At 61.2% G+C, this 17,339-nt stretch overlaps 2 protein-coding genes across 5 annotated transcripts; one reads left to right on the forward strand and one right to left on the reverse strand.

Annotated features, from left to right (window-relative positions):
- Nucleotides 1-5,292: 5,292 nt before the first annotated feature.
- On the forward strand, nt 5,293-9,370 carry HMGA1 (high mobility group AT-hook 1). The gene is made up of 4 exons (XM_080710899.1): nt 5,293-5,442; nt 7,957-8,040; nt 8,408-8,458; nt 9,285-9,370. Exons 1-4 carry the CDS (start codon nt 5,308-5,310, stop codon nt 9,336-9,338), a joined length of 324 nt encoding a protein of 107 aa, XP_080567025.1. The 5' UTR covers nt 5,293-5,307; the 3' UTR covers nt 9,339-9,370.
- Nucleotides 9,371-10,558: 1,188 nt separating this feature from the next.
- On the reverse strand, nt 10,559-11,280 carry SMIM29 (small integral membrane protein 29; the record flags this gene model as incomplete). 4 transcript variants are annotated; one of them, XM_080710949.1, is made up of 4 exons in its annotated part: nt 10,559-10,665; nt 10,742-10,847; nt 11,020-11,045; nt 11,230-11,280. In XM_080710949.1, 4 exons carry the CDS (start codon nt 11,278-11,280, stop codon nt 10,600-10,602), a joined length of 249 nt encoding a protein of 82 aa, XP_080567075.1. In that variant the 3' UTR covers nt 10,559-10,599. The 4 variants fall into 4 exon arrangements, with proteins under 4 accessions (XP_080567075.1, XP_080567076.1, XP_080567074.1 ...); XM_080710950.1 differs by having other exon boundaries at nt 10,742-10,808; nt 11,173-11,280; XM_080710948.1 differs by having other exon boundaries at nt 11,173-11,280.
- Nucleotides 11,281-17,339: the final 6,059 nt, after the last annotated feature.

The following is a 17,339-nucleotide window of genomic DNA, read 5'->3' on the forward strand; positions in this document are numbered from 1 at the left end:
ATTTTAATTTTGAAACAGGGTCTCCAAGGGTGATGAGAATCTACCTGCTGAGGCTGTCCTGGACCTGCAATCTGTCTCAGCCTCCCAAGTCCTAGGATTAAAAGTGTGTGCCACCACACCCAGCTTGCATTTCACATATAGAGAGTTGGTGGGGCTGACCTTGAACCCTCAATCCTCTTGTCTCAGCCTCTCAAGTACTGGGATTACAAGTGTGTACTACCACGGCTGGCTGCATTTTCTGATTGTATAGGGGTTTTTTGTTGTATTTTTGTGGGTCTGGGGCTGGAACCTGGGGGGCATTCTACCTTCAATCTATACCTACTGCCCTATATTTTTTGTTGTTGTTCTTTATTTTGAAGCAGGGTCTAAGTAGCTGAGGCTGTCCGCGAACGTGCTCCTCCAGTCTCAGCCTCCCGAATGCAGATTACAAGTGTGTGCCGCCACGCCCGGCTTATTTCTTATTTTGAGACAGAATCTAACTTCTGAGGGAATCTAATTGCTGAGGCTGTTCGCGATCCTCCTGTCTCCGCTTCCCCAGCACTGGGATTACACTTCAGGGGTTACTTTATTTATTTACTTGATTACTTGTTTTTTGTGGTACCGGGGATTGAACCCAGGGGCATTCTACTTTTGAGCCATACCCCCAACCTCCTTTTTTATTCTTTACTTGAAACAGGGTCTAAGTTGCAGGGGCCTAAGTAGCCGAGGCTGGCGCAAACCCACCATCCTCCGGCCTCAGCCTCTCAAGCGCTGTGTCCCTGCGCTAGTGAGCTGGGGCCTTTCCAGCTTCGACCAGTCTGATCACCAAGTGGAACCATCCCACCTGCCCTGTCATGTCTTTTTTTAGGGGGTACTAGGGATGGAATCCATTCTTCCTCTGATCTACACACCCAGCCCTATTTTTAATCTTTATTATGAAACAGGATCTCCTTAGATTAATGAAAGTCTCCCTATTTGCTGAGGCCGTCTTCGAACCTGCGATTCTCCGGTATCACTCTCCCGAGTACTGGGACCCCAGGTGTGTGCCAGCATGCCAGGCACCTTGCGTTTCTTCTAATAAGCCTAGAGGGCTGGCTGGAACTCTCCATTCCTTGGGTCACTCCTGATCTTGCCTGGGGGCAAGCAGCCCCTCTGGGGCCTCTCGGGCCTTGGCCACCTGGCCGGAGCCCAGGGTCCACCGCTCCCTGCCCGCCTTCCCAGCACCCATCCATACCGGGAAAGCCGGGCAGGCCAGTCTCCAGAATGTCCCTTTCCACCTCCCCCTACTCAGTAAGTCTCTGAGCCCCAGCCCACATTTCAAAGGTGCAGGAAACCCTACTCTGTGTCCTGGTTGTGCCCCAAGAGTTGGAACTAGCTCCTGGCTCCACAGCAGACTCTGGATGGCTAACGAATGGCATGTTTTCCATCCCCTGACAGTTCCCAGCGGTCGATATGGCTCTCCCTCTGCGAAGGCCTGGCCCTCCTCCTCCTCCTCGGGTGAAATTCGCTGGGGCTCTTTCCCTTCTGTTTCAAGGCTCCTTACTGCAAGAGGGAAGAAAGAAAAGTGAATTCGGGGCATTTGCCATCCAGAGCCTGACGCTGGGGTCAGCGGCAGCGCCTTGGATTTCATGCTGCGGTGATCCTGAGGTGGAAGAAGCTACTATATTTATTTGCCTACGACTTTATTTATACCTGCCTCCTTCCAGAGAGGGTTTGAGGTGGCTTACAAAAATACACACAATACACGGTGGAAAACAAGTCCGTGCGGAAAATCAGGCCGAGGGGAAAGTAAGGTTGGGAAAAACAAGATCACGCTGGCTCCTAGAAGTGGGCCAAGAAGTTGGCTAACTTCCCGGCGACCACCGCAGCCGGAAGTGCCTTTGCTGGCCCGACTTCCCTGGGGGGGCCAGGTAGACCTGCAGGGGAGGGGTCTGGGAGGACGACCCTCCACGCCGCCAACCCGAGGAGCTGGGCCTGGAAGCCAGGGCGGCCTCGAGGAGGGTTCGGTCAAGGTGCGGGGTCCCGGGGCCCAGGCCGGCGCCTGGGAGCCGGGGCCCAGGGGCAGGCCCGAAGGCCCGCTCTCCGGCCCGCGCCCTCCACCCACGGCGGCCGCGGCCTAGCGAGGGCGCACCGCGCGGGGCACAAAGACGAGGGGCCGCGCGCTCCCACCCGCCCCGCCCCCGCCGCCGCAGACAAAGGGGCAGCGCCCCTCCCCCAGCCTCCCGGGCCCTCCCGCCGCCCCCAGGGCTGCCCGTCACCGGGGCCGCGGCGCCCCGCCCCCACCCGAGCACGTGCGGCCCGCGCCCCAGCGCCGTCCGGTGGGGGCGGGGCGCCGCGGCCCGCCCCACCCCCACCGGAAGCATTCCCGGAGCATTCCTGAAACTTGGAGGCCCGGCCCCTCGGGCTGCCCGCCCGCCCCGGCTCCGCCGCGGGGGGGCCTCGCGGGAGGCGCGGGCCGGCGACGCCCTGCGCGGCGGGGGACGGAGGCCGCGGCGGCCGGCCGGCAGGGCGCGCCTCTGCCCCGCGCCATCTTCCCGCCAGGGCTTCCTCCTCGCTCGGCGCAACAAGTCTTTGTTGAGCGGGCGGGCCCCCGCCCTCGAGCCTCCGCGGCCCGCGCTTTCTTCCTCTCGGAAGTGGGCGCGGAGGGCGCCGCCCGCGCTACCTGCGAGCCGGCCAATCGCCAGCCCGCCCGGGCCGCACCTGGGGGCCGGCGGCCGTTGGGGATTCAAACACTGCGCTCCCCAAGTTTCACGTCGGGATGGCTCACGCCGGGCGCTGCGCGGGCGGCCGCGTGCGGCGACGCCGAGGCGCGCAAGCCGGCACCTGTCGGCGGGGGCGGAGGGGCGGGCCAAGGCGGGCGGGCGGGCGGGCGGGGGCGGCCCGCCCTCGGGGACCGGGCGCTCGCCCCACACCGCGCCCGCCCGCGGAGGGCCTGGGCGGGAAGGACGCCCGCCGCCCCCCGCCCCGCCGCCGCCGGCCGGGCGCCGCCGCACCGCGCACGCCGCGGCGGCCTCGTCAGCACCCTGCGCGCGCGGCGCGCGGCGGCCTTTTAAAGGCCGGGCTCATTTGCATGGCCCCGCCCCCGGTGACACGGCTGGCGCGGGCGGGCCGGCCCCCTGCCCCTGGGTCGCTCTTTTTTAAGCTCCCCTGAGCCGGGGCTGCGCTCCTCTAATTGGGACTCCGCGCCGGGGCTATTTCTGGCGTTGGCGCCGCTCCAGGAAGGCGTGAGTTCGCGGCCGCTGCGGTGGCTTCCTTTCGCGTATCTGGGATCCAATTAGATTATTTATTTATTGAGGCCGCGCGGGCCGCGCCGCTTCCTGCCGCTCGCCGTCCGCGCGGGCCGGGCGCAGAGCCGGGCGCAGAGCCGGGGCGGCGCGAGCACGCGGCGGAGCGCTGCCCGCCCGCCCGGTCCGCCCGCCCGGCCGGCGCCGACGCGGTGAGTGCGGCCGGCCGCGCCGCTTTATTCCCAGGCCCGGCGGCGGCGCAGGCCGCGGGGGAGGGGCGCGGGAAGTTGGCGGGGGAGGGGCGGCAGGAAGCGGGGCGCGGGCCCCCACGCCGGCCGCGTGACCTTGGCCGCCCGCGCCCCGGGCCTCGCCGCCCCGGGGTGGCCGCCCGCGCCCCGGGCCGAGCCCCGCGGAGCCGCCGGGCGCGGGGCCCACGTGCGCGCGGCCCCGGCGGGGGGCGGGCTCCCCGCGTGGCTCCCCAGGCCCGGCCCGCGACGGCCCGGCAGGTGAGGACGCCGCGCTCCGGCTCGGCCTGCGGCGTCCGGGGAGGGCCTGGGCAGCGCCCGCCGGGCAGCACCCACTCGCGGATGGGTCCTCGTGCCCGGCTTGCAGGGGGCCCGTGGTGGGTAGAGGGTTCTGGTCGCTGCCCGTAATTACAGAGCAGCCCCGCCGCTAATGACGGAGCAGGACGAATCACCAACCGCCCTGCTTTTTGAAAAGGGTCTCCGAGGCCGAAAGATTATAAAACAGAACCATCTCCAAAGCCCCGCCATCTGGAGGGTCTTCCAACGCGTGAGGGTGGGGGCCGTAAGCCCTCCAGACATCTCAAGTTTCCAAAAATGTTTTCTCCCCATTGGGTTAAAATTGGAAATTGCTTCAAAGTCTAAAAACAGGAAAGAAGCGTTATCTTCAAACGACTTAGTTCTCACTGAGCTGAGAAAAAGGAGGTTCTTCTCCATCTTAAGTTGCTTTAATTACCACCTAGTTCCGTCAGCAGAGCCCCCTAGAGAGGCCGGCGGGGTTGCTGAGACAGCCCTGCCTTCGTAGCCCCGTTTTATAGATGGGCAGGCTTCAGGAAGTGGGCATACTCGTGTTCACCCCTGACCCTAGAGGCCAGGGGAGGCCGCGGGGCCTGGAGGAGAGGGTCCCGAGTGCAGGCTGCAGGCATGTCTGGTAGTGAGGAAACCCCACAGGCTTGAGAAGATGCTCAGACGACGAGAAGCTGGGCGTGGGGCTACATGCCTGCGGCCCCAGTACTCGAGAGGCTGAGGCTGGAGGATCGCACAGGAGTGCGGCCTCCCTCCGCAATTTAGCAAGCCCGTTTCAAAATGGATGTGCAGCATGCCCTTGCGTTCAATCAGTGGTCAGGGAAAAAGAAAGCCTTTAGGTTCTGCCCCGGCAAAGCCGCAGGGAGCCAGCTAGGGTCAATTAAGGTCCTTGAGAACCCCACTCCCTCAGTAAGAGGCCAGCGGAGAAGCTCCCACGGAGCTGGGGGGTGCACTCCTGGGATCCCAGTACTTGGGAGACAGGCTGGAGGATTGCTGGTTCGAGGCCACCCTGAGCAATTTATGTAGCAATGCTTTCAGCAACTTAGATCCTGTTTAAGACTAAATATAAAATGGGTGTGGGGATGTAGTTCAGATAGAAAGCTCCTGGATTAAATTCCTAGCACTACGAGAAGAAAAGTCCAGCCTTATGCAGGTTGGGGGGTGGGCTTCTCCCCTCCCTGAGGCCTCCGCTGGATCTTGAGGGATCCCTCTCAGGAGAGAGCAGAGAGAATTGGCCTGTGGGCTCCAGCCAGGCCTGGCTTGGTGGTCCCGTGGGGGAGGGTCCCATCAGCACTGTGGACCCCCAGCTTTGCCCCAGGCCAGCCCTACCCCCGCAGCCAGGTCTGGGCTGTTTGTACCTCCAGCACCCTGAGGGGTGGCCCAGAGCAGGCCAACAAAGAGCCCTTCTAGCTGGGAGATAAGGAGCAGGCCGCCGCCCTGGGCCTGGGGGGTGGGTGCTGGAGAGAAGAGCCTAAGCCAGGTGTTGATCTGAAGCACTCTTTCTGTCTTCCCAGCATCCCAGCCGTAGTCCTTCACCTGCCCGGTAGGGAAGGAAGATGAGCGAGTCCAGCTCCAAGTCCAGCCAGCCCTTGGCCTCTAAGCAGGAAAAGGACGGCACGGAGAAGCGAGGCCGGGGTCGGCCTCGCAAGCAGCCTCCGGTGAGTCCCGGGACGGCGCTGGTAGGGAGCCAGGTGGGTGTCCAGACCTGTGCCCCTCGGGGCTGGGGAAGCGCGTGGTGGGCCTGTGGGGTGGGGGTGGCACAAGACCTGCACACAGCCCTCCAGGCACCCGGGAGAAGAGCGGCAGCTCGGAGCCCAGGACTTGAAGGTGGTTTAAAGCCAGTGCCAGCCGGGCGTGGTGGTGCACACTTGTAATCCCCGCGCTTGAGAGGCTGAGACAGGAGGATCACACGGGTTCGAAGCCAGCCTCAGCTACTTAGTGAGGCTTTCAGCAACTTAGACCTTGTTTCCCCAAAAAAATATTTAAAAAAAAAAAGGTCTGGGAGTATGGCCCGGAGGTAGAAAGCCTCTGGGTTCCACCCCCAGTACCACCAAAAATAAATAAATAAATAAAAATAAAGCCAGTGCCAGAATGCCCGGCTGACCGCCCTGCCTCTGCACTTCAGGCACCTCAGGACCCAGGGTGGTGTCTTGAGGGTGGTTGAGATGCATTGACAGGGATGAAGACGTACTATTTATTTTGCAGTGTTGGGGGTCAAACCCAGGGCCTGAACCTCCTAGCCCATAGCTACGTTCTCAGCTGGATAAATCCTGGGAGCTGAGCGTGGTGGCGCACACTTGTAATCCCAGGGCTTGGGAGGCCGAGACAGGAGGTGGAGGGTTCGCATCTAGCTTCCAGTACTTAGTGAGGTCCTCGGTAACTTAATGAATCCCTGTTTTAAAGTAAAGAATAAAAAGTAGGGCTACAGGAAGTAGAATGCCCCTGGGTTCCAATCCCTAGTACCACAAAATAAAGAATAAAAAGTAGGGTTGGGGGTGTAGCTCAGAGGTAGATGCCCCTGGGGTTCAAATCTCCAGTACTGCCAGAAAAACAACTCGAGGGGCTTTTGTTCTTCCAGCCAATTTTTGTTTTTTAAATTTTTGCCGGGCGTGGTGGCACACGCTTGTAATCCCCGCGCTTGGGAGGCTGAGACAGGAGGATTGCACAGGTTCAAAGCCAGCCTCGCCTACTTAGGCTCTCAGCAACTTCGTGAGGTCCTGTTTCCAAACAAAGTTAAAATAGGTCTGGGAGTGTAGCCCAGGGGTAGAAAAGCCCCGGAGTTCCACCCAAGTACCACAAAAAACATTTTTAAAATTTTGGGGGGGGGGTACTAGAGATTGAACCAAGGGGCATTCTTCCTTTGAAACAGGGCCTCACTAAGTAGCTGAGGCTGGCCTCCCAGCTGATCTTCCTGTCTCAGCCTCCCAAATATTGGGATTGCTGGCCTGTGCCACCAGGCCTGGCATTTTCCCCCCTTTTACTGGTGCCGTATAGTGTATCATAATGCAGGTTAGATTGGTGGGGACCCACATGGCACACCATGAAGGTGTGGGTTCTGTGCCTGGCTTTGGGTTTAAATTTTTGTGGTACTAGGGATTGAGCCTGGAGGCATTCTACTTCTGAACTACACCCCTAGACTGGTTTTATTTCTGATTTGATAATACGGTTTCATTTGATTGCTGGCTGGCTTCGAACCTTCAGTCCCCCCTCCCATCTCAGCCTCCTAAGCATACTGGGATTGCAGGCATTCGCCGCTATGCTTGGCCTTGGGCTGGCTTTTAGCCCTAAGAGTCAGTGCAGGTAAAATTGCTCCTGTCGGTTTGCCGTAAGTCTGTGCTTCCTGTCAGGTTCTGTCCTTCATCTCATACTAGTCAAGAGTTCCCTGGGCCGACACTTGCTCGGGGTCCATGCTCTCAGTGGACACCGAGGCCCAAGAAATCCAAAATGTTAGGGGGATGATAGCCATGAGCCTCAGAGAGTCCCCTTGTAGGGTCTTGGGTGAGACGGCCGGCCTGGGGCCTTGAGCCCCTGGGGTGTGGCCGGCTGCGTGGGCGGGCTGTCTGGGCCTGGTGGAAATCTTGGCACACCCCTCCCCACACCAGGCAGCTGTCCCCCAGGGAGGGGTAGCTGGTATCTTGTGTGCCCCGTGCTCAGGAGAACTTGGCTCAACCTGCCCACCCTTGCCCACAGTGGTCAGGGGCTTACGGGACCTTGGTTATGAACAGCCTTTGGGGAGCCTCTCCTAGGAAACAGTGCTTGGAGCCTGCCGGAACCGTGTTGTGTCAGGCTTCATGCATTTCCGTGACCGTAGCGGGCGCCCGGGCCTGCCACGGGGGGCCCAGGCCTGCAGGGAAGGGTCCTTGCAGGGCCAGCATGGGTCATGGGGAGGGTGGTGAGGCCAGCGCCAGGCGCCATTGCGCTGAGCCCCTAGCGCAAGGGCTGAGTCTTGCCCCCATCACCGATGGGGGGCTGAAGCCCCGCACTGAGCCTTCTGCACGAGGGTCGGTGGCAGAGCTGGGGCAGGGCCATATTTCTCCCCTGGTGCCTTTCGGCTTTTTATTTTGTCCCAGAAACCGCTAGGAAAATGGGGGCTTGGTGCAAATGGGTCCTGAAGCGCCTCCCTCCTGGGGGTCCCTGGGTCAGGGGTTCTTGCCGGCTTCTGGGTGGGGAGGACTTTGCCCTCACCGCCCCGTTTGTCTTTGCAGAAGGAGCCCAGCGAAGTGCCAACACCTAAGAGACCTCGGGGGCGACCAAAGGGGAGCAAAAACAAGGGCGCCGCGAAGACCCGGGTGAGCTTGGGAACAGCCGCCCTCCCCACCCGGATTCTCCACCTCTAGGGGCTTAGGTCTGCCCAAGAAAGTGGGTCAGAAGTCCTATGGCTGTGGGTCTGGAGAGGAGCAGTGTGGGGAGACAGAAGGTTACCTTCACCCTAGGGTCCTGCAGCCTGAAAGGGCGGGGACAGGCAGGGCCATCTGAGCCTGGAAGAGTTTTCATTTTTTTCTAAGACACGACTCACATCCTCTGAGTCACAGGGTGGGGGGTGCTGGGTGGTCCTGAGCAGAGGTGGGCAGCGCGGCCCCTCCCTGCCGGACCTGGTCACAGAGTGAGCACTGTCCGGCACGTTTGACTTAGAAGCTGTTTTCTCTGATTCTCTAGAAAACCACCACAGCTCCAGGAAGGAAACCGAGGGGCAGGCCCAAAAAACTGGTAGGTGCCACTTGCCTGTCTCCCTGGGTGGATCAGGAGTCCCTGTGCCTGCTTCCATGGCTCTGGGTGGGAGGGCATCCAGCTGACCTGCGGGCCAGGAAGCCAGTCAGCTCTAAAGGTCGGCGCCCATGACAACCTTCTCTAGGGGAGGTGGGTGCTCCCGGAATAGGCTTGGGGGACTGGCCAGCATCACCCCCAGTTACAGAGATAAAAGGAAGCAGCAGGGGAGGCCTTTTATTGTAGAGAGAGTCAGCCCTGGGGGTCCAGGCCAGCGGCATCAGTGCGCCCCCATGCCTCGAGGGGTGCCGCTGTGGGGGGGAGGCTCCAGGTGCGTCCTGTGGTGGTCCTCCAGCCACCCCCAGGCTTGTTCCTCGAGCTGAGCCACAGGGGTGGGGTAGGGGCTCCTGGCCAGGCCCCAGCCCTGAGTAACAGGAAGCAGGTTGTTTTGAGTTTGTGCCTGGCACGGGGGCCTTGGCCCTGTGGTGTCCCAGCATTCCCGCCCAGTGAGTGAGCCCCACAGCTCCCACCTCCCTTCCTCCCTGCCCTGGGCCACCCAGGGCCTGCCCCGTGGGTCGAGGCCAGCTGGGCCCGAGCCTTGGCCTCCTTCCTGCGGGCTGGAGAGCAAGCCCGCCCTCGCTGGCTGCCGGGCGGCAGGCTGGGGCTGCTGTGGACAGCGCGTTTCCCCCCTTCAAGTCCCTCGTTTTTATGAATGAATCGCAGCCCGGAGGCTGCTGAGTCACCCACACACGCAGCCCTGACTCATCCCCTTCTGGGCTGGGAGGGGGAGGGTGGCGGCAGGCGGCCAGAGCTCGTGCCCACCTTGCAGGAGAAGGAGGAGGAGGAGGGCATCTCCCAGGAGTCCTCGGAGGAGGAGCAGTGAACACCGCACCGCCTGCTCCCTCACCACCGCCGCCCGCCTGGGAGCAGCTTCTTTCTGGGACTGGACAGCTTTGCTCCACTCCCACCCCAGCCCCGTCCCCAGGCCACAGACCCCACCCCATCGCGCCCCACGGCACACTACACAGCACCCCAGGGCTCCGCGGCCCACGGGAGCAGCCACCCGGGCCTCGGTCCCCAGCCACCCTCCCTGCGCGCGCACCTGCCCTCCTAGACAAGGCTAACCACCCTCTTAGCCGCACCCTGCACCTGGCCCCCGCTTCTCGGTGGGTGTCGCTGCTGGGCTCTTGGTTTAGAGGCACCTTCACTACTCCTTCCTCTGGCTTCCCGTAAAGGGGCCTGGGGGGCTCCCTGGCCTTAAGGGGCCCTTGCTCGCTCCATCATTGTGACGCCCATGGAGGAGCAGGGCTGGCCCAGGATGCCCCGGGCAGTTGCCCCACCAGGTGGGCTCCACTTCCACCATCCCTGGTCCTGTGCTAGGTTGGGCAGCCTTAGGGGACAGGAGCTGGCGCCTCCCTCACCTGGGTTCTGAGTATCCAGTGGGATGACACCCCGGTGAGCCCCCCGCTCGGGCTGTCCCCTCCTGCAAGGGGCGCTGGCCCCCAGGAGCCCCTGCCCGCCTCTTGCGCCTCCCCAACCCCCAAGGATCTGGTTCCATCTTCCCTCTGTTCACAAACTACCTCTGGACAGTTGTGTTGGTTTTGTTCAATGTTTCGTCCTTAGACATCAGTCATTGCTGCTGCTACCAGCGCCAAGCATTCATCCTCATTGCCCCCATGTTCCCCCAAGGCTCTCTACAGGGAGGGGCTGGGGTGCGCCAGCCGGGAGGGGATGTCCCTAGGAAGCGGCAGCAGTGAGGAGGGGCTGAGCTGATGGAAGGGTGTGGGGCCACCTCTCCCCCCTGTTCTGTTGGGGAGGGCGTGGCCATTGTCTGTCCCAGCCTGGGGCTCCCCCTCTGGTTTCCTATTTGCAGTTACTTGAATAAAAAAATATCCTTTTCTGGACAGGAGCTCTTTTGTGGGGTGTAGGGGAGGATAGCGGCCCCGTGGGCTCCATAAGGTAAACCTAAGCCACTCTTAGCCACAAAACATTTATTTACAAAATATACCAGGAGCTGTACATCTGTGCCCAGCCACCATGGAGGCCCTCTTGGGGCCAGGTGAGCTAAGGAAGCCGAGCGTCTCCCCTGGCCACCTTTCCGGAAGGCAGACTCTTGCTTGGGCCGCCAGGTAGGGAAGGCACCTTCACGTCCTGACGTCCAGCAAGGGCATCCGTTTGTGCTGGTAGCCGCCTTGCCAGCCGTGGACCACCTGTGGGAGAGCGGCAGAGCTGGGCCCCCACTGCCGCGGCATGCCTGGTCCCCTGGACCTCCAGCCTCAGGCTCACCTCGGGGTCCCCCATGTCAGAGAGCAGCTCCTGCTCGGCCTCATGGGGCTCCTCAGCGGGGTCATAGCTGTACACGGGGAGCAGGTGATGGCGGAGCCTGTCCACCCTGGGGGACAGGAGGGCTCAGTCCACGCGCTGCCCCAGCCTCAGCTCCCTCCCAGGAGTGTCCCATAGTGGACACGGGCCTCCCTGGTCCGGAAGCCGAGGCCAGGCAGTGAATTAGGATGGCTGGGGAGATGCTCTGGAGGGCGGCACTGGGGCAAGGTCAGGGCACTCACCGCTTTTTCTTCTGGACATACATTACCTGTAACAGAGATGGCGCTGTGGAGCTGGGAAGGCCCAAGGGGTGAGGGCCCACCTCCACTCCCACCCCTCGCAGGGCCCGCCCAGCCCTGCCTGGGCAAAGTTTGTGTATGCGGGCTCCTTACCACGGCCACCACCACCCCAACCAGGGTGATGAGGAAGAAGGGCCCCAGCACATAGCCCACCATGGAGTCGCTGGTGGCCTGGGGGGCATTGGGTGCTGTGGTGTTACTCATGACATCGGCAACGGTGGCCGCAGGGCAGGGTGGTCAGCATGGGCCGTGGTGCCTTGGGAGGGCGCCTCCACTGGGCTCCCTGGGGGAAGGAAGGGAGATTACGGGTCACCCACGGTGGCAGCCTGACTGGATCTGGCCCCCAGGGCCAGAGATGTGTGAGTTCTCAGAAGTCATTCCAGCAGTTGGAAGGCTGAGACAGGTGGAGAGAAGACTTGAGACCAGCCTTGGCAACCAAGGAGACCTCATTCAAAACAAAAGGAGCTAGGTGTGGTGGCACATGCTTGCAATCCCAGTACTTGGGAGGCTGAGATCACAGGTAAAAAAGCGGGGCGTGGTGGCGCACGCTTGTCATCCCAGCATCCGGGAGGCTGAGACGGGAGGGTCGTGGCTCCAGGACAGCCTCAGCTACTTAGTGAGGCCTCCGCAACTCAGTGAGACCCTGTTTCAAAATAGAGAATAAAAAACGCGGCTGGGGGTGTAGCTTGGAGGGAGAACCCCTGGGCTCCACTCCTGGTACCCAAAATTAAAAAATACAAAGTGCTGGTGGGGGGTAGATAGCTCGGAGGTAGAATACCCCTAAGCTTAAATCCCCGCACGCACACAAATTTGGCGACGAAACCAACCTGTCTCAGGCCCAGTGGTGGGCTGAGATCCCTAAGCCCTGGCTGGAAAGGGCGCCAAGGAAAGGCGGGGACGCAAGGCCCGTCCTGCCCAGCGCCTGTCCCTGACCGGGGCGGCCCCGCGGGGACGCGGGGTGGACTCCGCAGTGGGGACGCCGGGCTCTACGCACTGCTCGCGCTGGCGTCACTCAAGGCGGCTCGGACACCTCCTCCTGCCCGGGGTCGGTGTCGTGGAGCCGGACACAGCGGCTCCGGGATGACGTCGCCTCCCCTCGGTCCCCCCGGGGCTCCGCCCAGGCCCTCCCCGGCCGGCCCGGCTGACAGGCGGAGGAGCTGGTCCGGGGCAGCGGCACCGCGCCGGCCCGAGGTCCTGCCCGGCGGGGCCAGGCGCGAGCCCCGGACGGCGCCCGTGGCCGCCGGCCTCGCCGCACCCGGGGAGCCGAGGGGAGGGCGCCGGCCGCTCTCGGATGGTGGCCGGCAGCGCCGGGCGGTCCGGCGCGGCGGCGGGGCCGGGAGTGCGGAGGGGCCGCCGCGCCCGGGCAGCGGGAGCCCGGCGCCTCGGCGCGGGCCGCCCTGCTCTGCAGCCCATCCAGCCGGCCGTGCCTTACCTCCCGCCGCCGCAGCCCGGACAGGAACGCCCAGGGCTGGCTCCCGGGCCCGGAAGGAGCCGGGGCGCGTGATCAAAGGACCCGGGGGTGGGCGGGGCCGCGGCCCGGGCGCGGCCAATCCGCGGGCAGGAGGCGGCCGGCCAATCCGGAGGCGGGGACGGCGGCTGCAGCGCGGGCCCGCGGCGGCAGGGGGCAGCCGAGGGCCGCGCAGGGGAGCGCGGGGCGGGGCGGGGCGGGGCGGGGCGGGGCGCGGCTTCCCGGCGTGCCGCGGGCGGCCCGGCAGCACCTGGGCGGGCGCGCGGCCTCCCGGGCCCTGCGGCTCGGCCCGGCGCCGTCTCAGCGCGCGCAGGCGCAGCTGCGGTGGGACCCAGGCCGTCCGCCCTCCGCGCCCCGCCTCGGGGCCTCGGGGCCGGGCTGCTGTGATTTATTTTTATTTTTTTGTGGGTCTGGGGATGGAACCCAGGGGCATTCGACCTCCGAGCTACACCCCTTGCCCTGTTTTTTATTCTTTATTTTGAAACGGTCTCACTGAGTTGCGGAGAGCCCGTGAACCTTCTGTCAGCCTCCCAAGTATTGGGGATTACAAAGGTGTGCCTGGCTGGGCTTCCTTTGGCTTTTTTTTTTTTTTTTTTTGTACTGGGGATGGAACCCAGAGGCAGTCCATTCTGAGCTACACCCCCAGCCCTATTTTATTTTTAATTTTGCAACAGGGTGTCACTAAGCTGCTGAGGCTGCCTTTGTACCCGTGAACCTCCTGTCTCTGCCTCCCAGGTCCTGGGATTACAGACCTGCACCACCACACCTGGCTGCCTTGTGATTTTTACAATTAAGTGTCTCTAGTTCCTTTAAAGCAGCCTCTGACGCTGGGCGTGGTGGCGCACGCTTGTAACCCCAGCATTCCGGAGACGAGACCGGAGGATCGTGGTTCCCAGCCAGCCCCAGCTACTTGGTGAGGCCCTCCGGAACTTAGACTAAATAAAGACTAAAAAAATAAGGCTGGGGGTGTAGCTCAGAGGTAGAATGCCCCTGGGTTCCATCCCCAGCACTGCAATAAATAAATAAATAAACAAACAAGCAAGCAAACAGCCTTTGTTTCCAATACAAAGATCAAGTGCAAAACAGAGAACACGGCCAGGCCCCCGCAGTCTTACCTTCCCTGGTGCCGCTCATTGGAGCAAAGGTCAGTCCTCGCCAAGGCCCCAGCTCACCTTCCCACCACCTTCCTGCCTCTCCCTCCTCCTGGCCTGCAGTGAGCGCAGTGCTCACTGCCACCCGCCCTCACAGCACCTCACAGCACCTGGCTGCCCCAAGTGCCCTCGGGGGGGGGGGGGCTCCTCCATCCCCCATCCCAGGTCCTCTGGGGGACACCTCCTGAGGCCCCGCCCACGCCCCCTTCATCTTGGGAGGAGGAACTGAAGATTGAACCCACAGGCATTCTACATTTGAGCTACATCCTCAGCCTGATTTTATTTATTTGGAAACAGGGTCTCCCTAGATTGCTGAGACTGTCCTCAAACCTGTGGTTTTTACATCCCAGCCTCCCAAGTATGCCATTACAAGTGGGCCACCATGCCTGGCTCCTCCTCTTTTTTTTTTTTTTTTTAGTAAAATAAATATTCTACTAAAAATTAGTACAATACCCCCAGGGGCATTCTACCTCCGAGCTATACTCCCAGCCCTATTTTTTTTTCTTTTTGAAACAGGGTCTCACTGAGTTGAGAAGGGCCTCACTAAGTAGCTGAGACTGTCTGTGAACTGCAATCCTTCTGTCTCAGCCTCCTGAATGCTGGGATTACAAATGTGCGCCACCACGCCTAGCTTATTTTTTCTTATTTAATTTTCTCAGTCAGTACTGGGGATGGGACCCCAGGGGCATTCTACCTCCAGGCTACACCCCCAGCCCAATTTTTTTCTTTATTTTCAAACAGGGTCTCACTAAGTTAGGAAGGGCCTCGCTAAGTAGCTGAGGCTGGCTTTGACCTACAATCCTCCTGTCTCAGCCTCAGTACTGGGATTATAAGCATGGGCCCCATGCCCGGCTTTGGCTCCTTCTGCCCTCTCCTGAAACCCCTATCCCTGCTGTCCGTCCCACGGCCCCCAACTAGGGGCTCTCAGGTGTCACCCCTCCCCTGCTCCCGCGGCTCTCCTGCCTCTGTAGAACTGTGCGCCCTGGGCTCAGCACAGGGCTGGAATTCAGGACAGTGTGGGGCCTCAGGGCTGCCGACACCTTAGCTGGGTGTCACAAGACCCAGGAGAGAAAATAAACTCTTTGCACCCTAGATCTGCCCAAACCAGAAAGTGGCCCAGGCCCTGGCTTAGGACATGGGGCTTTTTTGGGCGCAGCTGGCCTGGCCCCATCGCCAGCGCCGCCAGAGGCTGGCGGCAGGGCAGCGCTCGCCCCTCAGGAGCCCTCGCCTTGCCCTAACTTTGGACCCCAGAGGCCTTCTACCTCCGGGCTACACTCCCAGACCTATTTTATATTTTATTTGGAAACAGGGTCTAAGTTGCTGAGAGCCTAAGTAGCTGAGGCTGGCTTCAAACCTGTGCAATCAGCCTCCCAAGTGCCGGGATTACAAGCGTGCGCCACCACGCCCGGCGGGCCCCCTTATATTTCTGTCTTTAGCCATACGTCCAGCTGGCTGCAGAAAGGTCATCCCACACTTTGCATTTAATCTGAGACTGAAAAAATAATCAGCGTAGAAGAAGCATGACAGGATGCGTCACAGGTTTTTTTTCTATAGTGGGGATAGATCCAGGGGTGCTCTGCCACTGAGCTCCACCCCAGCCCTATTTTTATTTTTATATTATTATTATTAGTAGTAGTAGTAGTATTTATTATTATTATTTGGTGGTACTGGGGTTCCTGGAAACCCTTCTACCTCCGGGCTACACTCCCAGACCTATTTTATATATATTTTTGGAAACAAGGTCTCTTAAACCAGCGTGGCTGGCTTCCAACCAGCGCGATCCTGTCTCCACCTCCCAAGCGCGGGGATTACAAGCGCGGGGATTACAAGCGGCGTGCACCACCACCGCTTGCCCGGCTTTTTTTTTTTTTTTTTTGGTGGTACTGGGGTTCCTGGAAACCCTTCTACTTCCGGGCTACACTCCCAGACCTATTTTATATATATTTTTGGAAACAAACAGGGTCTCTTAAGCCAGCGTGGCTGGCTTCGAAACTGCGGGATCCATTCTCCTGTCTCCGCCTCCCAAGCGCGGGGATCACAAGCGTGCGCCACCACGCCCGGCTATTTTATTATTTTGAAATAGCATCTCGCTAAATTGCCAAGGCTGGTTTTGAATGGATGATCCTACTCTCTCAGCCTCCCAAGTAGTGGGACTACAGGTGTGTGCCACCATGCCCAGTTATCCCTCACCATTTTTTGGTGGTCCTGGGGATGGAACCCAGGGGCATTCTATCTCTGAGCTATACCCCCTGCCCTATTTTTTATTCTCTATCTTGAAATGGGGTTTACTAAGTTGCAGAGGGCTTAAGTAGCTGAGGCTGTCTGAACCGCAATCCTCCCGTCTCAGCCTCCCAAGTGCTGGGATCACAAGCGTGCCCACCACGCCCGGCTGGCACAGTCTTTCATTGTACCCAGAATTGCTCCTCTTCCTGTCTGGGGTTGGGAGAGACAGTGCCCATGGGTACCACCCACCTGTGGCCTCTGTGGCCCATGCTCACTAGTTTCATTGCCTGGGTACAGCTTGCCTCTCCTCTCCCACCCACGCAGGGCACCGGGCACCGGTGCTGGCAGGAGGCCAATCTTCCTCAAGGTCTCCTGGCCTCCAGGACAGTGCCCAAGAAGCCGGCAGGGGAGTGGGGTGAAACTGGAGGACTGATGTGAAGGGGTCAAGAGAAACCTCTAGAATGAAGGGAACAGACACAGATGGGTGTGTGCGACATACTGGTTTTTACTGATTGGCACAAGATCATAACCCACAATTCCAGCGCCTTCCCTCCCACACAGTGCAGACGAAGGAAAAGGCTAAACGCGCTGGGAGGAACCTCCGCTCAGGGCCAAGCGACTGCTTCGTCTCAGAGGGACGGCCGAGTACTGGTCCTGGGCCAGGTGCCCGAGCGCACTGGCCCACAGGGAGGCCGGTGTCCGTGGAGGGGCAGGCTGCACTGGCCGGCCACGTGCAGGGTGGCATCAGGCCAGCCTGGGGCCACGCAGCACCCTTTCTTCTTGGCCTTCCTCTACAAGCACACGAATGCTGGCAGCCTTAGGAGGGAGACCTGGAGGAGTCCAAGAGCCAAGGAGAAAAGCTCAGTCTCCTTCCGCCTCCTCGGGCAGCTCCTGGAGAGAGCGCCGAGAGGTCGCCTTCCTCAGAGGTGCAGGGTAGACGCAGGCAGAGGCTGCTGAGCAGCGACCACAGCAGGCAAGAACATGCCACTTCTCGTGGACTGCCTGGTGAGGTTGTTTGAGAGACAGAAAAGGAAATAAAGCACCCACCCACAGACTGGTGGCTCCTAAGTGCTGGGCATATTTGGACGGGAGCGGGGCAGTGCTCCACGCCCACCTGCTCACCCTGCACTGGGGGCAGAGGGCTCAGGGCCACGCTGACCCCTGAGCGCCAGCCCTGGGACCAGGCCCATGCAGTGCACCAGCTCCTGGGCTCTTCCAGTTCTTCCCTTTAACAACCTTGAGCTGCCCCAGGCACGTGGGCCAGAGATGGTACCGGACCTGGCCAGCCGAGCCCCAGGGGAAGGGATGAGAGAGAAGAGCCAGCCCAATAGTCAGCGACTCCTCCAGTGGGTTCCCTGGAGGCCCGCGGGGACAGGCCCGTCTAGTGTCTCTGGAACAGGAATGGCCCTGGGGCTGGTGGA

The sequence above is a fragment of the Muscardinus avellanarius genome (assembly GCF_963383645.1).
Source record: "Muscardinus avellanarius genome assembly, chromosome: 14".
Taxonomy (NCBI): domain Eukaryota; kingdom Metazoa; phylum Chordata; class Mammalia; order Rodentia; family Gliridae; genus Muscardinus; species Muscardinus avellanarius.